The sequence below is a fragment of the Triticum urartu genome, chromosome 2A (assembly GCF_056163025.1).
Source record: "Triticum urartu cultivar PI428250 chromosome 2A, HENAU_Tu73, whole genome shotgun sequence".
In the NCBI taxonomy this organism is placed as follows: domain Eukaryota; kingdom Viridiplantae; phylum Streptophyta; class Magnoliopsida; order Poales; family Poaceae; genus Triticum; species Triticum urartu.
The window spans coordinates 747,776,324-747,799,937 of NC_141874.1; the positions used below are offsets into that span (position 1 = coordinate 747,776,324).

The following is a 23,614-nucleotide window of genomic DNA, read 5'->3' on the forward strand; positions in this document are numbered from 1 at the left end:
ATTATAATTATCGGTCAAAGGAGTTACTTTGTATTTTCTTGCATCTTAGATCCAAATCGGTGTACCTGTAATTGTTATGACGATGAATAAAATTACAGGTATTTCCAAAAAATGGTTCCTGGATCAGTATTCTTCTCTCTCTATTTTATTCGTTTTCATTCCTATTTTTCCTTTTTTTTTCTTTTTCCTTCTCTGTCTTTTTCTTCACGTTTTATATTCTTCAAAATTGTTCCAAAATTTCCAAATTAGTTTGAAATTTAAAAAAATGTGTTTTCTAAAATTTTTAAAAAAAGAAATCAAGTTTTGTACATGGTTTTTAAAAAATGTCCAAAATTTCAAAAACAAACTTAAGAATGTGATTTTATTTTTTTCAAAAAAAATTGGAACATAAAAAAAATCATGTCTTCTAAACATTGTTCGCTTTTTTCCCAAAATTGTTGGCTTTCATAATAAATATTCAGATTATAAAAAAATTGTTCATGTTTTCAAAAAATATTAAAAAGGAAACCTTTCTTGAAGTTCCAAACACATTTTTTAGAAGGAAACAATTTGAAATTCGAATTTTTAAAAGTGAACAAATTTTACAAACAGAAACTCTTTTTAAAATTTGTGAATAAATTTTGAAAAAAGAAGAAGATTTACTGAAATTTCTGAAGATTTGTTTTAAATAAACTTGAAAAAGGAAACAGTAAAAAAACAAAAAGGAAAACAAAGTAAAGAACAGAAAAGAAATAAACCGGTAAAAAACCGTTTCAGGAACCTTCTAGAAGATTCCAAAACTTGATTCACCGCTCGCTCGCTTGCTCGCTTCGGCTCTACTTATTCAGTAGGTCGACAAAACAGGCCAAGTGGGTCGTCGCCAGAGTTGACTTCGTTACTGCTGCGTGAGCTGGATCGCATCATGAGAACTTCACCGCTTCCTCCAGTGAAGGACAAGGACGGTTGACATGGCGGCTTCCGGCGGCTCCGATGGAGCACCCAAGGGCAGAGACCTTCCTCAGCCCTCCAGATCCAGATGCCGCTTAGTACATCTAATCTGCTTCTCACTTGTTTCATCTTCTACGAGGAATACTTTGATCTTGTTTGCTCTACCTTTTGACTTTAGATTAGACAAGTTTTATTAAATTTTGAGTATATTAACTACGCAAGTTAGAGAAGTACCTAATACTACTATTTCGCATGGAGGCAACATTATATTTATTCCTCTAACACTTAATGTTTCAATTTCTCTCAGCATAAACAGTACCCTGGGTACCAAGTTACAAAATGCAAAGAGAATATCAACAGAACATTTGGAAGTCATCACGGATAATTTCTCCCCTGAACGAGTAATTGGTCGAGGCGGATATGGAACAGTCTACAAGGTAATTCATTTACGGCATGTTTTGTTTTTAGTTGTTTATTCATACACACGATATAAACAGTTTAATGTGTCAAACAAAACAGAGTTTGATACTTGCATATTCTGTGCTTTTCAAATCTTGAACAGGGGGTGAACAGCGACGGAAAATATGTTGCTGTGAAGGTGCTCCATAAAAACACGACAGGAACAGACAATGGTGAATTCAAACATGAGTTTGAAAGTCTGATGAGCCTCAAGCATCGCAACATCATCCAGTTCGTTGGCTTCTGCTACGAAACACGACATAAGCCAGTGCTGCAAGATGGAGAAACCATTTTTGCTGAAGATATATACAAAGCGCTCTGCTTTGAATATATGCAAAATGGGAACCTTAAAGAGCATATTACTGGTATGGGGAGAGGCTTTGTCCAGTTAGAGTATATATATATATATATATATATATATATATATATATATATATATATATATATATATATATATATATAGACCGGGCACTTCGTCATCAGGTGGAGAAGAACGAACGGACATTTCCGATCTTTTGTATTCGATTCGGATCTCTATTTAATGTGTTTTCAATACCCTAACCTCCAAGGGATGAGACGCCCATGATACCCAATAGTGCCAGCCAAACCAAGCTAGTACACCATCCAGCCGGTCTATTCTGATAATATTATCAGAATAGATATTCTGATAACACTTTGGCACTGCCTGCTCAACGGAAGCGAACTGCATCTTCTTTACGTTGCACACTGCAATGCTACACGGTAGAACTGCTTCATTTTCTGGTGGTCCACCCGCGTATTCTGTGTGGAATCGGGTGTTGCGGGATGATTTAATTTGTTTATGCATGTCAGTTGACCTTTATTATTTGTAATTTACAGGAAAAACGACTAAAATCTTGGTAAATCGAGGGATTTGGCAGACGGGCTTTCTCTGTTCGTCCGTGTTCGCTTCAGATGCGATTTTTTTGTGCTCGTATGTTGTTTTTTAGTAGGAATTGTTTGATTGTGTTCGTTTTAATCGGTCCGTTCACTATAATTTGTTAATTTTTAGGAGTTTGTTTTCAATTTCTGTTATTTTGATTGTGTGGGCGGGAGAGCTTCGTCCGCTCCTCTGTTCTTGACGATTTTTTGGATTTTTGCGCGCCCATGCGTGTTTGAATATTGTAATTAGTGTTGCTATAGGTTTGAATTCATTGTATTGCGGGTATAATTGTAATTTTGTAATTGCAATTTTTAAACGAGAGCTGATGATGTTCGTCGAGTTGCCGTGTCTTCCATGTAATTTTTTGCGGGAGTATTTTTTAGTTTGTTTAGTGGTTGGACAATTTCTAGGCATACGTTGTTTCGGGAGTATTTTTCGATAGTCTACCACATGTCTGCAGTTCTACTGTTTTTAATTTTATTTGTTGTAGTTGTGGCATACGTTGTTGTGCACTGCATTTTCATTAGTAGTGTATTTCGTTGTAGCTACTTTACAGTGGTTATTGCAATTTATGAGATTTCTGTTTTCTTAAACTGAATTCTGTGTTCTATAGGATTTCATAATATGCACTTCCGTACTGCATTAGCAGTGTGGTTAATGTTTCTATTGTGGTATTAGAATGGATGGTCCGTTTTATGCTTGTGTTAGCTGAACAGTTATTATAAGAATTATTTTAAACTGCATACTATGAGAATTGTTTTTGAACATCGTATGTTAACTATAAAGTTTCAACCATTCGCATTTCCTTGTTACTGTTCAGAGGACTGCTTTTTTATTATTAGGACCACCACTACACCATGACACTTTATTCCCTACTGATGTGTGTTGGCAAAAGTCATTTTCGCTGACCGGCAGTTAGTTGAAGAAACTTCTAAGTGATAGTTGGTTGGGAAAACATTTGTACAGCGAGACGGTCGGTCGGGAATACAAAAGTCTCTGCTGTCGAACAGTCGGTCAGGAAAGATCGTATCCTCATCTGACGATCGGTCCGCAAATAACGCCGACCAACAGCAGGTGATAAATGGGCCTGCGCGCGCGGACGAAAACATTTAGCACGGCCCAGCCCGCGATTTTTTCTTTTTTCTCTCAAAACCTAGAACTACCCAGGGCGCCTCACTCGATCCCCTTTCTCCCTCATCTCAATCCACCCCTCTCTCGTACGGTGCCGCCTAGGGTTGCGACTCATGCCACCGCCGATGGCCATCGCAGGGGCCATCCCTCCTTCCACCACCAGCCACCCCAGTCGCGAGTGTCCACTCCCCCTCCCTTCCATGGCGCCACTGCCCCGACCCATGCCCAGCTCCCTCTTCCCACCTTTCCATGGCAGCAGATCTGAGGGGGGGCAAGGGCCCTTCGCTCCCAATGGTCTGAAGCGAGGCAGGCGACCTTTGCTTCCTCCGCGTCCAGCGAACTAGGAATAGGGCGGCAGGTGGCCCCATCTCTCCCACCTACTTTCAGTGACCATGAGTAGCCACCCATGGCGGCAACAATATGGGTAAGATCTTTCTCCCTCATATGGTCTCCCTCCTCTCCTTTCTGCCTGTAGTATACAGATTTCAAACCCCAGCGATGGACCCAGGCACCACATTGGCCCAGCAATTTTATCTTAAGTAAACTAACTCTGCTTTGATTCATGGATTGGTTTTGCTATGAGCAGTAGTGTTTTGCTATGATTCATGGATTCATCTCCCTTTTTGTCTTTCTTCTTCTTCTTCTTCTTAAATGTAGTATTCTGCTAGATAGAGTTCTTTCCCTTGAACTTGTGAAAGTTCTTCTGCACCACATTGGCGCTAGAAGAACCCTCTGCCCCGTTCACGTGCGAGTCCTTTACTCTTGAGTTCTGCTCAACACTGAGATGACCAATGACATCCTCAACAGAGAATTCACGTCTCAAGTGCTTGAGAGAAGTAGCAAAGTTCCTCCAACTAGGAGGGAGTTTTGCAATAATGCAACCCGCGACAAACTTGTCCGGTAACTCACACTTCGGGAGCTCCAGCTCCTTAGCAATGCACTGTATCTCATGAGCCTGGTCCAATACAGAACGGTTATCGACCATCCTGTAATCATGGAACTGCTCCATGGCATACAGCTCACTGCCAGCATCAGTTGCGCCGAATTTGACTTCGAGCGCATCCCACAAGTTTTTGGCAACACCCATATGAATATAGGCGTCAACCAACTTGTCTCCAATCACACTCAGAACTGCTCCCAGAAAGACTGTGGTTGCCTCCCTAAACGCCTTCTCCTGTTCAGGAGCAATCATTTCTGTGAGGGACACACCACCAACCCAGAACACGTTCATCGCTGTGAGCCACAAGGTGGTCCTAGTCTGCCAACGCTTAAAATGCGTCCCGGTAAACTTTTTCGGTTTGAGAATAGCAGCAAAGCCTTGAATGGCGATTCCTAAAATAAGGTTTTTGGATTGTTGGAAATATTAGCACTTTTTCGATTAGACTTATCCACGAGTTAACAGTAAGCATGACATAAAAGGTATGCATCTCATAGCGATACCTAAGCATACTAGCACGTACAGAACATAGAATCGAACCTTCTATGAGCAGCACATATACGACTAGCATATGTACGAGTAAACGAGGGATGAACAGATCATACCCTCCGGTTGGCCAGGCCAACGCAGTGGCTGCAGCAGCAGCCTCGGCGTCGTCCGTGGCCTTCTTAGCGGCAGCGTCGTCGGCCATGGTGTCGATGCAGAGGAAGTAGTGGAAGCAGAGGCGAACATAGTTGGAGACGGGTCGGGAGCAGTCGCGTCGAGACGCTCCCCAAAAACCTTATTGCCGTTCTCCCGGGCAGGATCTCGAACGACAGGGTTCCGGAGGCACCTGCTCTCCCGACCAGCCGTGCACGCGGTCGTCGGGATGGGATCGCCGGAGACAGCACAGAGTGAGGAACAGTAGATGACGGCTAGGTCACGCGAGAGGGAGTGAGTGAACCGAACTAGGTTACTTCACTAGCCAGAGCCTTCTTATATAGTCCGTAAGGAAGGAAGTCGTGGGCCTTGCCGAGGCCCACGACCGAGATGGCCCACTCCCGGCAAGGGAGTCGTTGTTCCCGGCAAGGGTCGCACTCCTAGCAAGGGAGTCGACGAATACGCGGGTCCCGGCAAGGGAGTCGACGAATCCCGGCAACACAAGTCAGCCCACCGTCCAACGTCTTGGACAGTGGCCCACATTTTAGCGACTCGTTAATTAATCCCTGATTAATTAATTCATTCGTGAGCGGCAAAAATAAGCTTCGGCTCATTCCTGCAACTCGCGGCGCGCGCGCGTCGAGGCGGGCGGCGGCGGAGGAGGAGCGCGCATGTACCACTTCTTTTCCCAAGCTTCCAATGGCAAGTGGTAGAGCAACCCTTATAAAAGGGTCTCAACTCTCCTCAACTAGCAAGGTGGGACTAAACTTCCCACCACCTGCCATCTCATACATGGTCCTCAAGATTAACTAAGGATTAGTGTCTTATATGGGCCTAAGCCCATCCATAATCCAACAGAAACATGCGTTATATCACCTCGCCCAACCACCAAGTATGAGTTCCCAAAAAAACAAATAAACAAATAAAAACACCAAGGCCTCCTTTGGTTTGCAGGAATTTTGTAGGAATTTCATAGGATAAGATTTCTATAGGAAAAATTCCTTTAGAGCCCTTTGGTTTGTAGAAATAGAATCCTATTTCTGTGGAGGAATTCTTTTTATCCTCCACATTTCATAAGAAAATAAACATTAGCCTAGACTCAATGGAAAAAAATTTATGATGTGAATCAAAGAGCATCTTCTTTCATATTCCTATTTATAGGATTTGAGATACATGTCATCTTATTTCTTATAACTTTTCTATTTCTATGATTTTTCTATCCTATGAACCAAAAAGGCCCAAGTATGAAGGCTGGTGCGCTCCAAAAATTGTGCTCCCGTCCCTGTGATGCATTCCGCGTCCCGCTCGTCGTGTTTGAGAGAGACCAGCAGGCCGGGCGGCCGGCATGGATCGAGCTTCAGGGTACGCGCAGGAGACAACACGGCAGATGTACGCGCTTTGGAGGGTCAGCATGCACCTGCCGGCCGGGGACAAGGGCGGCGGCGGCGGCAGCACCGTAACTCGGCCGGCTTTCGGTTTCGGTCCGCGGCTGCGCTAATTGTACGGTGCTGATCGATCGGCGTAGGCGCGCACGCCGTCCTGCTCCTGCTTGCTTGATCGGCTGCAATATTGTGTGCTGACCTTTTGTAATCAATTTCACAGGTGGCTGCAATATTGAAAATTGCAAACAGCAAAGACATACCTGATATGCCAGATCATCTTTCTTCTGAAGCAAAAAGCTTTCTGAAACTCTGTTTGCAGCGTGATCCTGCTGCGCGTCCGACTGCTGCTCAATTAATCGTACATCCTTGGGTGAAAGACCAAGCATCAGTTACCAAGTCTCCTGTCAAATAGTGGTTTATATTAGGAAATCTGCTTGTACTCTGTATGATAGCCCGTTATGGGTAGATGACATTATCTCTCATATTGGTTACCCTCGAGATCGAGTGTGGTGTCCTATAATTTCTTACCGCTATGATTAAATGTCAGGTAAAGAGAAGTGTTGAGTTGTTGATAATAATCTCAGGATGAGAAACTTAGCAGTGCCAGTGAGATATCAACTCGCAGGGTCTCTGCCATGTATGTTCTCGTTTACTACTGCTAAAAATATGGTAACTTACATCTCTTCCATTGTCTAACAGAACCTGCTAATCTGATTTCTACAGCACCGCATCCAATGTGCGGATGAACATGTCCCTGCCGGTCTTGCCATATACTACAACTCACACGGTTCAAGAAACAAAGTGTGTACCATGCAAATAATACAGCACACGTTACTCATGGTGGAACCGTGTATGATGTACAACAAAAGTACACATAAAAATAGAACCGTGGGTGATACACTAAAGATAGCACACACTTTGAAACAACAGCAAGTGTGTGATGGGTTTTTTTTAAATCGTATGCGGTAGCACCACATCTCAAACGTGAGCTTTAAAGTCAACGTGTCCGATGTGGCAATCCCACTTGAAAATTGTACGTGAACCGTGTTCGATGATATCATACATGGCAGACATTAACAATCGAGACATCACGCAAAGTTTTCTTGTGAAATTCGTGTGCCATAGGTAATATTTCACAAATGTTTTGCGTTGATTCTCTATCTGGTTTCTATGAGCAATTACACACGCTTAACTCGTATAAGACGTGTGTGATGGATGACCAATCCCGCGTGTCTGTCGCAACTATAGTGTGTGCGATAGGTTCCTGCATAACATATGATTGCTTTTACCAGAACGTCTGGGTCATATGCGATGAACCTCTCCTATCGCACACCTTAGCAAGGTGACGGTTTGAAACTGTGTCATCGAAAGGCGTTTAAACCGTTTGCTTAGGGCCTGCGTGCACTAGCGGAACGCCCCTAGTGGGCAGGTTTGTGCATTTCTTCACTTTGTTTCATTTGTTCCTCTCGTTTTTTTCTTTACTTTTTTATGTTCTAAAAAACCTAAAATACATATATTCAATAAACAATTACTTAAATTTTAAAAATAATATTTGCGCAGTGTTAAAAAATTGCAACTCCAAAAAAAATGTTTTGACGCGTATTTCAAAAATTATTTAACACATATTTGAAAATAAAAGTTAAAAAACATGTCTTTGAAAAATGTAAACATATATTTGAAAAATATATAACGTGTATAAAATAAATGTTCTTATGCATACAAAATAATTACAATATATATGAAAAAGTAACATCAAAAACATTCTCCCTCTGTCTGGAACTACTCTATATACATTCATTTTTATCCATTTCTCTGACAAGTATTTCCGGATGGAGGGAGTATATTTCAAATACTATTAATCATTCATATGGAAAATGCTAAATGTGTATATAAAATGTACAACTTGTATGAAAAAAATAGGTTAACATAAAAAATATAAAAATGTCAATCATATATTTAAAAATAGTTAAACATGTACAAAACAATTCTTGAAGTGTACAACAAATGTGGATATCAAAAACATATATTGTAAAAAATGTTAATAGTGTATTTTTGAAATTTTAAACATGTATAAGAAATTGTTCTTGATGTATACAAAAAAAATTGCATTGTGTGTGAAAAAAGTAGACATGTGTTGGAAAAACAAAAAGAAAAAAACTGTGTAAACCGAAGAAACAGTAGAACAAAGTGAAGATCAAAGAAAACCGATGAAAGCTGAGAAAGAAACAAGAAAATAAAAAAAACCAACGAAACAAATGTAAAAACAGTCAAAACAATGCTACAGTACCAAGCCAGGCAAATAACGCGCCATGTAGATGACACATAATACATCTCGATACGGGCGAAATATAGCTCCCACGAGCAAAGGTATACATCGCCTACTACGACCTGTACATAGCATCACACGGTTTTGTTCCGCTTTTCCTCCAGTTTTCTTTTGGTATTATTTTTGGTTTTCAGTGACTGTCCATTGCTAATATTTGGATGGATTTTTTTTACAAAGAATGAATTTTATTATTTCAAATTAAAGCATCAAATGAATATAAACACAATTAGCACACACTCAAAACCCGGCGTCTGCATGGTTAGAATGCACACAGCCAACACACAACATCCTAGCAAAGAGCAAAGTTATGACTGAACGGGCGATCAAAACAATGATGCTATATCATAATCAATGGGGCAATATTTGGATGGGCCAAAAATTAACTCGGCCAGCTTTCGGTTTCGATCCGACGTCAGTCCGCGGCTCCGCTGATCGTACGTACGCTGCTGGTCGATCGGCGTAGGCGCGCCCGCCGTCCTGCTCCTGCTGGCTTGATCGTCCGGCCCGTGCCCAAGGAATCATGTATGGTCTTGTTTGGGTGAACAGGTCATGGTCACGTACGATACGACTCGAGCCACAGTAGGCGCGAGGCCTCGCTGCTGCTGCTGCTACGGCGGCGTAGTTCAGTAGCTCCAGCAACCGGACGACACGTGATTCCCACTGTGCAAAACTATATATGATAGTATGAATAGGGTTAGGCCCGGTCGCCGTGGGCTCATGGCTAGCAACGTACTGTAGGTCCAAGAATGAGACAAGCGACATGGGCGCGCCGTCCGCAGTCCGTACAGTGCATGGACAAGCGCTGTCGTTTCGAATGAATCACGCGGCGGCGTGGCGATGCAGTGGTGGTGGTAGGGGCCGGCCTGACACGTACTCCTACGTACGTACGTACAGTACCACCGACGGCCGTTTGTAGAAGCAACAAGGACGCGCGTCTGCCGGCCGGGCTCCTGCGTGCGTGCGTGCGTGCGTGCATGCTCTGCCCTTCTCTCGCGCTCCAGCTAGCCGGCACCAAATCAGTCGGTTAACTCGGTCGGCCTTGGGTCCTACTCCGACGCGACGCGCGTGCCGGATGCGTGTCTCGGATCGATCAACTAATCCGCACAGCACTGCATGCTGATCGGTCAGCCAGCGTACGCGGTTGGTCGGCCGCGGTGCCGTGCGTTACCAGCAGGCAGCAGGCAGCAGGCAGCCAATCAATCATGCAGCTGCTTCTGTTTTGAGATGGATGCATCTTGGTGCTTGGATGAAGGGACCTCGGCCGGCCATGGTCGTGATCCACGCACGGGGCGAGGAAAGGTTCCCGCTACACTACTACTGGGACGACATTGCATGGCTTATGTTAATTAGCATCTTGGTGCTTGGATGAATGGGTCTCGCTCTCGGCCATGGTCGCCATCGGCTCACGACTCGCATTCGCAGCCGTCTCGCACGGGGCGAGTTAATGGTTCCCGCTACAGGGACGGCATGATCCCACATGCAAGGCTTATGTTAGCACGGACCTAGGTAAGCTAGGTAGGTAAGCCAACGTAGGTCAAAGAATAAGACAAGCTTGCGCCGTCCGTCCGTACAGTGAATGATCAGGGCCTGTCGAATCGAATCGCGCGGCGTGGAAATGGTGCTCACTGGTAGGGGTCCGGCTGACACACGCCGATGGCCTACACCATTATAGGAGCTAGCTCCGGCCAGCAGCGGCAAAATTTCATGTTTTGACCATTTCTAAAAGCTATTCGAGATCTGACTCTTTTACTATCCCAGAGCCTATGTTGATAGGGTATAACAGCCTACCGTCAAGGTCCCTGTCGGTAGGCTTGCATGCCCTACCGCAAATTCTTCCTAAGTATTGAAACATAGTGCGTGCTCGTGTCTACCGCCAAGCACCTTGCTGGTAGGGGTGTACAGGCTACCACCGGTCTGTTTGGCGGTAGGGATGTTTCCTACCGCCAAGGTCCCTAACAGTAGGCTGTTACACCCTACCGTCATGGACCCTGACGGTAGCAAAAGGGTCATATTTTGATATATTTTTTTTAAACTAGAGTCAGATCTCGAATAGGTTTGAGAAAAGGATCAAAACACGAAATTTTGCCGCTAGCAGCTGGGAGATCTTGAACCTGGACTGTACGTACAGCTGCTCTTAGAGCTATCTAGTGATCAACCTACAACTTTTTTTCGAAATTGCTCTTTTGATCCCTAGCTCATATGCTCCCATACAAACAGTAAAATCAGACAAAATAGTAAAAAGTTTGATTTTTTATGAACATTGATGAATGTTCTAACTACATGCAAAATTTTAGGTCGAAATGGCATTCGTGGAAGTCTGGGCAAAAATAACAAAATCGGTGCTCCAAAATGCTTTCAACAATAGTCTTTTTCGACCATCGATTTTTCTTTCCCAAACCTCCACGAATGTCATTTCAACATGAAATTTTGCACGCAATTAAAAAATTTATCAATGTTCATCACAAAAAGATCAGATTTTGATGAACTTTTTTTCTATTTTTTTTATTTTACTGTTCATGCGAGAGCATATAAGCTCGGGATCAAATACTCCATGTCCCTTTTCTCTCTCTTTTCTAAAAGAGAGATCAATTCAATTTCAACCTATCTAATCCGTGCCTGCGTAAGTAGTAGCACTCTTTGTTGCCGGTGTGAATCTGGCATTAGCACTCTTAAGTGATTGATTAATGGGCACGGGGGGTCGATTCAAGCCAGCCTTGCTTAATTTGATAATGGTGGCATGCACGTGCCGATGAGCTTAGCTAGGCCGTGAGCAGCATGCCAGTCGTTGTTAGAGAGGAAGAGGAGGATCAAATAACTTGTGAGGAAAAAAGCCGCGGATGACGGCAGGTGATGCGCCGCGTGCGTGGCCAAACTTGGTATCGGACCGTACGTAGTGTTCACGCAAAATAGTTTCTGCTCACCAGATGGGCACTCAACGTATATATACAGGTACAGGTACAGGTAGGTACAGGCATGTATGCGTGCATGCATGTCAGCTAGTCCACCAATCATTGGGTGTCTTGCGCTTAACTCTGACGCTAACACGCGCATGCATGCAACTTGATCGCATCAACAACAGCTAGCTACTAATATAACCGGCAGTGCTAGTTCTAGAATGTACAGACAGAATCAGTATAGGTGCGTGCATGTGTGTCAACAGAGGTCCGTCGATCCATCGTCCATCGATACCAACTTGGCGAGCTTACAGCTAATGACTAGAGCGCACGTTCGATGGATATACGATCCCTCTCGGATTCCTCCCGCTCCAGTGGCGATTAACCCTCGTGGTTAGCTAGCTAGCCGTAACGATCTACCAATCTAGGTTGGAATCTAATCCCAGGCCATCTCGTGAAGGATCGACAGGTGTTAATTAACTAAACGATTGTGTTAAGCCAAGAGCCAAGAGGCAGGTGAGCCCCCGTATTCTAATGCTGCCGCTTCCGTTCCATGTAGCTGGTGGACATGGATTAAGTAAGCCGAAGCTACGGATCAACTAGCCACTAGGAGGATCAAAGTAGATGGAGTAGGAGTCGTACTGCTAATAGTGCTTGTTAAGTGTGCTGCCAGCTGGGCTGGACTCTCCCCTAATCCTGATCATTTTGTTAATCCCCCTATGCCAAGATCCATGAGCCCCATTGGCGCTGAGGAAGCGCATGATCGTCCATCCATCAGGCAGAGAAAGCGTCCGTCCCAGCTGCCTGCCTGCCTTTGACTCGAATCTCATCTACAATCTCTGCTGCTAGAAGAAGAAAGAAAGAAAGAAAAGCTATAGCAATGGATGGCAACGTGCCTCCGACGCGCGCGCTCAATTATTGCGGTGCATGCACGTAGTAGATCCGTCCATGGAGATCAATGGAATCAACGTGCACGTAGGAGTAGAGTATATGATGTATTTGGCTGGTTCCTTGTCACATTATGCATTTTGAGACAGGTGTTGCAAAATGCTTAAGGCGTTGGACGGGAGGGAGATCGTATGTGCCGTGACGGCCGGCAGCAACCTGGATACTTCCTCCGTCTCCGTGGTAACATGCATGGCCTGGGGGTGGGGGGTCGACGATCATATACGAATGCAACGTTCCCTCAAAAATAATATATACAAATGCAACGGATCAACTTCCCCTAAAAAAAACACACGGTGGATCAAGCTAGCTAGCTAGGAGCCCTCCTGGGACACGGACGTGCTGGTGGCGATCGGAAGTGTTGGGTGGGTCGCAGAGACATACTAGTAATCTCCCTCCGGGTCCGGGGACAAGCAAAGCAATGTTCAGCTAGCTAGATGGCGATGGAGGTCGATCCATCTGCAGCTGCGTGCGTGCCTGCTTTCCTTTCGGTAACGCGTGAACTCCCCTCCACGTAATGCCGTCCACACCCATCGATCGCCGTCGTGCCGGCACGGCGCCAGACACGCCCGCCGCCCGCGACCGATGCCTTGCCTAATCCACACGGTTAGCCAGCGTGCCGCTTGAACCGTATACAAAACCTCCACCAACACCAGGCACTGAACTGAAGAAAAGAGCGTCGAATATCCACTCAACCAGGCACAGGGTGTGGTTGGTTGCCCGCAACGATTTTTCCTGCACCGCATGTGCGTCTCAGATGGGCCTGCCTATGGTAAAACAGCCCCAAAACCAGCAGCTGCATATAGTTTGATTGTCCGCATCTAGATTGGCCGCATGAGCGAACCAACACTGACCTCTCGTTTGGTTGCCTGCATTTCACTGTGCACCCAAACTACAAGGTGTTTGGTCGCAAACTGCATAAGGTGTTAATCATCACTTTTCATTAGCGGTGAGCTTAGAGTATCTACAGCCGGACGCCTCAAACAATGTCTCATACGCCTGCGGACGGGCCCGGTCAGTGACCGGACAGAAGAGAGAAAAAAAAGTGACCCAATCGGATCTCTCATATCATCCCTATAGGTTCGGGCTATTCGCAAACCCTCATATATCCATCTCAAATATGGGAAGGATATGAGGACTCGCGGACGCACCCGGTCAGTCCGCCACGTAGGACGCGGCCCCACCCGAACCACATTTTCTCTTTCTTTATTCATTCTTTTATTTCTCTCTCTTCATCTTCATCAATCACGTGTAAGTGACCGGACATATCTCTACTCTTATAAAAATAGAGTTGGTGATGATGGTGTGCCTGCCATCCTGCAATATAGGCCGTTTGATTTATATCTGACGGATAGGAAGGAAACTATGACAATTTTGCAAAAAGATACCCACATCATCTCCACATTTGCAAATAAGGCATTCCCTCGTTCATCATTTTCTTCCATAAGATAAACTACTCATACAAAATGCATCTTGATGTTCCGTACAACGCACGTGCATCTTGCTATAGAGGAAGAAAATAAGGAGTGTGGTTGCATGGACGGACAAATATGAGCTCAAAACGAACACGCCCGGTCATTGACTGGGCGCTTCCGCGTGCGTTTAATGGGTCATATTTGCTATGTTCGGTTGTAGATGCTCTTACCACACACGATCTGAACATAGTTTCAGCCCTAGCTAGGAAACAAACCACAGTTCATCATATCTACTAACAAATGGCAGTACCAATATAATAGTCAAATGGCTAAATAGAGGAAAGTTCATAGATGCCGAACTAGTGGCAAGTCCATCCTCGCCCTCTTCTCATTGTTGTTGTTGTTGTTGTTGTTGTTGTTGTTGTTGTTGTTGTTGTTGTTTCTTCTTCTTCTTCGGCTTCTTCTTATTATTATTCTCCTCATCTGCTGCTCCTTCTCCTCTTCTACTGCTCTTCTTCTTCTTCTTCTTCTTCTTCTTCTTCTTCTTCTTCTTCTTCTTCGGTTTCTTGTTTGACCTTTGTTTTTCACATTCCCTGTGCCCATTCCATCCTTTTGTTCTTTCAGACTTCATTGTCAAATGCCTCCATACCATGGCTAGAGCTAACAACATCGTCAGACGTCACATCTTCCTCCTCCGGTACCAGTTCATCCCAACCCCATTGCAGGATCCAGTTATGCATAATACAACAAGCAAACAATTCAAGCGACTTTCAAACCGAGAATCTTCAACCTTGGTGGCAAACAATTGAAGTGGCTTGTCTTTCGATTAGGTAACATTTTTCTTGTATATCTCCCAATGCAAATCCTAGGTGATAGGCATACTCTTTAATCGAAATTTTGATCCAACTCCAACATCATGCCCTCCTATTAGTTTAACATCATCGTTAGGGTCCCTCCAGTTCAACTCATTTCTCAGTTTTTCAGCATAACTAGGGCTTGTATCGAATAACATGACTTCCTCATCACTGTCAACATCCTCGGCAGTGTTACACAAGAATGCCATTTTGGTCAAATAATGAACATTAACGAGTCTCTCCATATAAAAAATGTGAATAAACTTAAGGCATCAATGACAAGGCTAATGTATTACATCAGGAGCTATACTTGGATAATGTATTCATTAGATATTGCCATTAATTAACACATACACTAACCTAAGTTTTGCCTAACCAATATACTGACCCTAACCATAATCTTTCTACATGCCAAGTATTCTCCCTACTACACACCATGTATATCCTATTACTACCACAATTGATCAAAGGATTCAAAGAAATCAGATACACTAGGATTTGGAGAAAAACACGAACTACGGTTCCACATTAATGTAAAAAATGGTAACCAAAATAACAACATTTTACTGTTTTTTATTTCCTCAAGCAACAAGGAGAGGGAAATATCCACCGAAAAGAAGCACCTTTGAAGTGGATTTGAGGGGGCTTGAGGTGGGGTAGAGGGGGCGGGGGACAGTAGAGTTCTTCCAGCTCGGGTTGGGAGTGGGGTGGGCCCCACCGACTCTCTCGTGGGGCTTAACCCTCTCCAAACGAAAACACCACGGATCATGGCGCTGCATGGGTGTGTGTTTGTGGGGGGGAGGGGTCAATGCGTGGTAGGGATCCTGGCGTTTGACCCTTTGGCACGTCGGGCGGTCAACCAACCGGTGCAGAGGGTGGGGTAGGGGAAACACTATGGCTCCTAGTGTCTTGCGTGCTACCAAAAGGCCGCATATGTTTTTCTGGGTACCTTTTTTAACACATTATAACGTAGATGTCCACATACACACACATATATGTAAACTCATTCATATGAGCACATTAAAGATATTGAGCCGGCACAACCTATGTTAAATTTGGCAAAGTCAATATAGGTGTCATCATAATGGACGGGAACGCCTGCTAATACTGAACAAACATCACCGAAAAGTCTAACCCTTGCATTTTGAAGGGTGAAAAATATTGCTAGTGTCATGCAGCTGATTGTGATGCTTGGGCCGGGTCCCCACCGGTCATGGTCAGGCACAGGAGGAGATCTGGACCATGGATATGCACCGGTTCCCTTCCGGATACTCCCTCCGTCCTTCAAAGAATGTACTTCCAACTTTTTTGGAAAGTCAAACTTTTTTATGTTTGACTATATTTATACAATAATACACCAATGTTTATGCCGTCAAATTAGTAGCATTCGATTCATGATATAGTATATTTTCATGATATAGTTATTTGGTTTCATAAACATTGATATATTTTTGCATAAACTCGGTCAAACTTTCAAATAATTTGATTCTTTAATAAAATTGGAAGTACACTTTTTTAAGGACGGAGGGAGTACCAGGGAAACACGAGGAGGTTGGGCTGTTGGTCTCGTGTTGGTGGCCACCCCCGCACCGGCAGCCTCCCAAACAAAACACCGCACACCCCTGCGACAAACCAATGCCGCAGTGCTCCCCCTCCCCCTCCCCCGCCTCGTTCCCGCTGCCGGCCTCCCACCTCCATCCAGCTGGACGAAGACGCGCGCCGCACCACCACCACCACCGGCAGCGCTGACAGCAACGGGAGAGCAACAAACGCCACGGCGCCGAGGAGTGGAGGGCCAGAGCCCTGCTCCCGCGGTATAAAGTCCTGCGCTTTCACCCGGGGCGCCGCCGAGCACCACTCCGACTCGCCGCGCGCTCGGGGAGGGAAAGGCGGCTCTGGTGCGGGGGTCGGGGCAATGCCGGAGGCGGCGGCGCCGGATCCGGCGGTAAGGAATGGGGAGGAGGGGCACGAGGCGGAGGAGGAGTTCCACGAGTCGCTGGATCGGATCCTCTCCTCCTCCTGCTCCTCCACCTCCGCCTCCGACGACGACGCCGACCTCCTCCTGCACCGCCACCGCCGCCGCGGGAGCCAGCACCAGCACCAACAACAGCAAGGGGCAGCGGACCCCGCGTACGACGTCTGGATCTCCGAGCCGACGTCCGTCTCGGAGCGGCGACGGGTGCTGCTCAACCGCCTCGGCCTCTCCGCCTCCGGCTCGCTGCAGCCGCCCGCCTCCCCCGGCCGCCGCTCCATGTCCATCTCCTCTCCTCTCTCGCCGCCGCCCCGCTCCCGCTCCCCCTCGCCGCCGCCCGCCTCGCCTCCACCGGAGGAGGCGGGGCCCGCGGAGGAGGACAGCCTTCCCAGATCCGTCGGGCTCGGCAAGCCGCCGCTGGCCCGGAACGCGAGCATTGGAGGCGGCGTTGGGGGCGGGGAGCAGTGCCGGATCCGGAACCTGGACGACGGCACGGAGTTCGAGCTCGGGGAGGTGCACGAGGAGGTCGTCCGCGAGGTCGGCACCGGCCGCCAGCTCACCCTCGAGGAGTTCGAGCTCTGCCTCGGCCGCTCCCCGATCGTCCACGAGCTCATGCGCCGGGCCACCACCGCAGGCGGCGCCTCCTCCTCCGCCTCCGACCACACCGGTGCCCCCGCATCCTCCAAGCCCCGCAGGAAGTCCGGTGGGTGGCTGCGCGGCATCAGGCACCTGGCCGGCACCGTCGCCTACGGAGGCCGCCGCGGCAGCGCCGAGGTGAGGGACAGGGAGAAGGAGAAGAAGGAGAGGGAGGCGCGGCGCCTCAGCTCCGCCACCGACGACAGCCTCGACGGCAGCAGCACGCGCAGTGCGGGCAGGGTCAAGGTGCGGCAGTACGGGAAGACGTGCAAGGAGCTCACCGGCATGTTCATGACACAGGAGTTGGCTGCGCACTCTGGCTCTGTGTGGTGCATCAACTTCAGCCTGGATGGACGGTACCTTGCAAGCGCCGGCGAGGACCGTGTCATCCATGTCTGGGAGGTCTCCGAGGGTGAGAGAAAGGGGGAGTTGCTCGGGGAAGGTGCGGTTTCGAAGGAGAGCGGTGGCGGAGGCAGCCCATTTGTCGCGGTTGCTGGAAATGGGTCGCCGGAGGTGGCAATGCTGCCGCTCAACAGTGCAGATAAGGGCTATGGGGAGAAGAAGAGGAGGCCAAGGGTGCAGAGCAGCCGGAAGTCCGTCGGTTCTGATCATCTAGTTGTGCCCGAGTGCGTGTTTGGGTTCAGAGATAAGCCATTTTGCTCGCTCCTGGGACACGCCGCTGATGTTCTTGATCTATCATGGTCCAAATCTCAGGTACAGACTCCGTCTGATATTTAATTGAAAAAATAGCCAACTGCTTAGTCTTACTTTTTCGGCACTTTGTTAGACATTCCGAAAATTTAGAATCGACAGTTGCACTGCAATCTTCTTTAGAACAAAACCGAGTGGTAATTTTCAGTTTTGATGGTGTATAATACGGCTATAAGGACCATGATCACCAAAACAACTAAAACTATGTCATGTACTATAGGGAAAACATTACACTTCCAACTTTTATCACTTGGCTGCACTAACTGGTCAATAGGCCTCACCGCCCCAGCATGCAACATTGCACTACATCCTGCCGATTGAACCAAAGGCTTGTCTGTTGTGTGCTTCAGTTTTTGCACTGCTGTAAGATTCACTTCTTTTGTATGAGTAGTGAATCTGTTGCAATTTGATTTGTTCATCGTGTTGTCATTTTCATGCTCTGTAAACTGGTAAATAACACTATTAGTTAGAACCTGCATGATTAACTATAGTTAGAACCTGAATATCGGTAAACTGGTAAAGAACACACATAGCATTTGGTTGAAAATGGTCTGTACATATTCCGTGTGTAAACGTTTGTCCTTAAGAAAAATGCTTGCCAGTGTATATGATTTACAAATCCCAAATGGTGTGTACAATCTTGTAATTCATGATCTGACAAGTAAGATAGTAGGCATAATCATAAACGATAGCCTTCCTGTCTTACTATTCAGTTTTCCTTCCCACGCAAAATAGTTGGCCTTTGCATCTGATCATGTCAAATATAATTACGGGTAAATGCCTTGCCAGTGTATTGATCGGCACTCTACTTGTTTGCAAAAATTACCAGTGACACTTCATCTACTGGGTCCCTGTAGTGTTCAAATGCACGAGCAGCAAATCGACGTTCTATGGTACAGATTTTGGGACATTCTGGGACATATAATTGAATAGCCAACCGCTTAATCTTACGTTTTTGGCACTTTGTTAGACATTCTGAAAATCTAGGATCAGCAATTGCACTGCAACCTTCTTCAGAACAGAACTGAATGGTAATTTTTAGTTTCGACGGTGTACGTCTGTAAGGACTGTGATAATCAGAATGACTAAATCTAAACCACGCACTATATGGAAAGCCACTTTCAACTTTTCACCTGGCTACACTAACTGTTGGGCAATAGGCCTCAGCATGCAACAACACACCGCATCCTGCCGATTTAACCAAAGACCTGGCTGTTGTGTGCTTCTGTTTTTGCACTGCTTTAAGATTCACTTCTTCTGTATTAAGTGGTGAATCTGTTACGGCATTCAAATGATTTATCCATTGTGTCATTATTTTAATGCTCTGTAAACTTGTGAATAACACTATTAGTTAATCCTTAGACTGCAGATCTAAAGATAGTTTAAATAGTTGTTTATGTGTGATTAACTATGGTTATGACCTGAAAACCAGGTACCATTTTCATATTCGATAAACTGGTAAAGAACACTAATGGTTGCATATGATTGAATGGTACGTTTATATTCGGCTCGTAAATGTCTGTCCTAAAGAAAAATGCTTATCATTTATACATAGCTTAGATATCCCAAAGGACGTGTACAGCATATGATTGTAGTTCATGATCAGGCAAGCAAGACAGTAGGCAGTCATAAACAATAGCCCTCCTGTCGTACTATGCACTTCTCCCTCCCACGCAAAATAATTGATCTTCTTTGCATTTAATAATATCAAACATAACATATTGGGACCCTACATGTTTGCAAAATAATACCAACAAATGCATCACTAGTAAATTGACCTTCTGTGTCCACTGTGAGCTTTCTTTGGCACTCATGCATGCTATACTTCTGCATATTTTGCACGCTGTCTCCTTTTGAATCCTCCCAGAAGCCATTTTGCATTTCCGTCAGCAGGGATGCCTTTTTGGTTCCCGGGAGCATATGAACAGTATAACCATAAAAAAATATTTTAAAAATTTAAAAATTCTTAATTTCTTTTGACAACATACATGTTCATATCTTCTATCTGCGTGCAAAGTTTGGTCAAGGAATGGCATAAGCTGTGATCTGGGCCCAAGGAAAAAATGTGTTCTAAAAGGCCATTTTCAAAGCAGTATATTTGTTCTTTTTATTGGTACAGGCCACAATATTTGTATTTTCTGTTTTTACCATAATATTTGGCAGACAACCAAAAGCACACAAGCAAAAACACATGCCTATTTTTCCCTGATTCGTTTGACATTTGCAAAATTGTTTATTACACTGGGAGCGTATGCTCCTGGGAGCCGTTTTGCATTTCTGTCAGATGTAGTTATAAAGTGACTTAGGTTTGACATGTTCACCATATGCATATTTATCTTGTCCTCTGCTTCATTTTGGCTTTCAATCGTGCAGCATGGTCAGTATGGCTTGTGTTCAGATGTGTTCTCCATTCCAATATACAATTGTCATGATTCAGTCATAGTTGAATATAACCCATGGTGTTATTAACAGCTAAAAACCTTTTATGTGAACAATTTCTTGAATACATTTTTTTGCCCAAACTAAAGTAGTTAAGTCTGTTAAACAAACCCCAGTCTAGACTTGACCTTTGTGGGGCCCCGGTTTAAAATGAACAGTATTATGTAAAGGCACTAACCAGTTGTTTGTCTCTCATGCAGTACTTGCTTTCGTCCTCAATGGACAAAACTGTTAGGCTATGGGACATCACATCCAGTACCTGTTTGAAGACATTCTCACACACGGACTATGGTCAGTCTAGTTGCAGGATCATTTCTGCATAACACCTTTTTGGCCATTAACTATATATGCTTGGTGAAACCAGACAATTGACTTCCTTCTGTGCACCCATTTTGTTGCAGTGACTTGCATCCAATTCAATCCGGTAGACGATAACTTCTTCATTAGTGGGTCACTGGATGAGAAAGTTCGCATTTGGAATGTCCATGACCGCAAGATTGAAGATTGGAATGATCTACATGAGATGGTTACCGCTGCATGTTATTCCCCCGATGGACAGGTATGTTTATTTTCATTATGGTAGTGAACATGTGTAGTGACCAACTGACCATGAACCTAGATGAGCTTATGCTCTGTTACTTTTAAAGGTTGCAATGGTGGGATCTCACAAGGGAAGCTGCCATTTGTTTGATACAACTGGTATGCCACTCTAATCGTAGTTAAAAGCATCTGTTTATCTTTGTAACAGTATCCTGATATAAAAAGTAATCAGATAAAGTAACCTTACCTAGTGTTCTGTTTCATCGATGACTGCAGAAAAGAAGCTTCTGTACAAAAGCCAAATAGACCTAAGAATCAGGAAAAAGAAGTCTGGCCAGAAGAAGATTACTGGCTTCCAGGTACATATTTGCACAGTGCAAGCATTTTAGGGGACTTGATACTTTATTTAGAAACACAACATGCTTATGGCATTTTAAAGATTTGGAGTATAAAATTCAATAAATCATATGCTTATTCTAGAAAAATAATTCATATGCTTATTCTAGAAAAATAATTCATATGCTTATTCTAGAAAAATAATTCATATGCTAATGTGATGCAACCAATACCACCTAAGTATCTGTGTTTCATGCAACAGTTTGCTCCAGGAAGCTCCTTGGAAGTCCTGATTACTTCTGCAGATTCAAGAATCCGTGTTGTTAATGGCGATGAGCTTGTTCACAAATTTAAAGGTAACATTTCATTCTCCTCCCATTGTAAATTGTCTACGATATGTTTGCTGATAACAATGAAGTTCTGTTTTGCACAAATCTAGAGCACATGTTCATTCTGTGTAATGTGATTTGTGCTAACCTGTTTCCCTTGGAGGGAGTAAGATCCTTATTTCTGTGATCCGCAGTACATTAGTGTTAGTTTGGGCCTTCATTTACTTGATGTTTGATATTTTCACCAGGGTTCCGCAATACTAGTAGCCAAATCTCAGCTTCTGTAGCTCCAAATGGAAAATATGTAGTCTGTGCCAGTGAGGACTCTCATGTGTATGTCTGGAGACATGACAACAGTTCTCATCCCAGCAGAAGCAGGAGTGCAGTTGATGTAACCAACTCGTATGAACATTTCCACTGCCGTGATGTAACTGTGGCAATCACATGGCCCGGTGCTGAAGCCCGTGGATCGCTCGGGTGTCGTAGCAGCAGACACAGCGATTCGGATGGTGCAGTGAACTCTGTCCCTGAAACTCCTATACGAAACAACGAGCATGGATCGAATGGAACTGCTCACAGTCACAGATACATTGAGAGCCCAGTTTGCGAAGGTGGTGCAAGCACAAGCACCAGCAATCATCCGGTTGAAGCAGCGTCCCCATCCTTGCCTGACGAGCAATTACCGTCTGCGAAGAGCAGTCCTGGCCACAGTTCATCGGACCTTTGCATCGGAGCTATGGATGTCCAGCGCCGGTCCGCGTGGGGTTTGGTGATCGTCACGGCAGGACAGGGAGGAGAAATCAAAGTGTTTCAAAATTTTGGTTTCCCAGTTCAAGTGTAAAGCAAAGCGTTGAGAGTGGGGAGTTGTTGGTTTCATTACTGTATAGATATCTTTAGTTCCTGAGCAGTTCACCTAGGATTTGAACTAGTTGAAAGTTTTCTCTGTTTTGATGCCTTGAGAGCTCACTCAAAAAACCACACTATTCTTTGATACAAGCTTGTGTAATTGTGTGGTTAACGGCCAATACATTTATTTGTTCATATCTTGGTTGTTTCCTTATACAAGAGACGAGATAGATACTGTGAGTTGATGGTGAAAAATAGTACTCCCTCCGTTCACTTTTGTAAGATGTTTTAGATATTTAAGACATCTTCTAAAACAGTTTAATTTGAGCTATCTTAAACAACTTACAAAAGTGAACCGAGGGACTATATGTGTCTGCTCCTCCTAGTTTTTCCCACAGCCTTGTCTAGTGTGGCTGTGGGAATTGGAACAATCTTAATTTTATTGTAAATATAATAATATATGCAATACGATTTTAGTGTGTGTGCCTGAGATCGAACTACGGCAGGAAAACGTAATGAGTGTGGAAGCTAACTGTATGCTCAATACCACAGATCGGGCACCTACCTTGCTTATACTTAAGTTGATTTTTTTTTTGAAACGGAGGCAAAAGATTTGCCTCATCGATTAATTAAGAAGAAGAAAATTGCCCAGTTAATTAACGGAAAACCGGGCAAAAATCGATACGTAAAAACCACATGCGGACTACTCGCTAAGAAAGAAACTCCATGACCCCAGATCAACCAACAAACACACATAACACGCAACAACCATGATCCCTCGCACTCCTATGTCGCAATGAAACCCCCAACAAAATCAAGGTTTGAATACAACGGACACCACCAAATCCACGGAGACGAGCCAATCAGAGATGGTCGAAGAGGTTGAGTATCATCCATTAAGCTGCCGCGGACGCTTTACCAATGGCGCCACTCTTCTTGCCTATGCTCCTGAGAGGCTTCTTCACCTTCTTGATTTTGCTCGTAGAAGCCTCCTC

At 44.9% G+C, this 23,614-nt stretch overlaps 2 protein-coding genes across 2 annotated transcripts; both read left to right on the forward strand.

Annotated features, from left to right (window-relative positions):
- Nucleotides 1-6,339: 6,339 nt before the first annotated feature.
- Nucleotides 6,340-7,196, forward strand: LOC147987650 (uncharacterized). Its single transcript, XM_087542467.1, has 4 exons — nucleotides 6,340-6,450; nucleotides 6,597-6,779; nucleotides 6,961-7,013; nucleotides 7,100-7,196. The coding sequence occupies exons 1-4, from the start codon at nucleotides 6,340-6,342 to the stop codon at nucleotides 7,194-7,196; spliced, it is 444 nt and encodes a 147-aa protein (XP_087398593.1).
- A 9,187-nt stretch (nucleotides 7,197-16,383) lies between these two features.
- On the forward strand, nucleotides 16,384-22,814 carry LOC125540312 (uncharacterized). Its single transcript, XM_048703917.2, has 7 exons — nucleotides 16,384-18,132; nucleotides 20,769-20,859; nucleotides 20,970-21,127; nucleotides 21,216-21,267; nucleotides 21,385-21,467; nucleotides 21,707-21,800; nucleotides 22,022-22,814. The coding sequence occupies exons 1-7, from the start codon at nucleotides 16,726-16,728 to the stop codon at nucleotides 22,612-22,614; spliced, it is 2,478 nt and encodes an 825-aa protein (XP_048559874.1). The 5' UTR covers nucleotides 16,384-16,725; the 3' UTR covers nucleotides 22,615-22,814.
- Nucleotides 22,815-23,614: the final 800 nt, after the last annotated feature.

Bases quoted from the DNA above. Each gene is read 5' to 3' on its own strand.
- LOC147987650 (XM_087542467.1), top strand. From the start codon at position 6,340: ATGGATCGAGCTTCAGGGTACGCGCAGGAGACAACACGGCAGATGTAC. The intron at 6,780-6,960 runs GTCAAATAGTGG...TAATAATCTCAG, and splicing joins CATCAGTTACCAAGTCTCCT to GATGAGAAACTTAGCAGTGC. The intron at 7,014-7,099 runs GTATGTTCTCGT...TGATTTCTACAG, and splicing joins ACTCGCAGGGTCTCTGCCAT to CACCGCATCCAATGTGCGGA.
- LOC125540312 (XM_048703917.2), top strand. From the start codon at position 16,726: ATGCCGGAGGCGGCGGCGCCGGATCCGGCGGTAAGGAATGGGGAGGAG. The intron at 18,133-20,768 runs GTACAGACTCCG...TCTCTCATGCAG, and splicing joins TATCATGGTCCAAATCTCAG to TACTTGCTTTCGTCCTCAAT. The intron at 21,268-21,384 runs GTATGCCACTCT...CGATGACTGCAG, and splicing joins CCATTTGTTTGATACAACTG to AAAAGAAGCTTCTGTACAAA.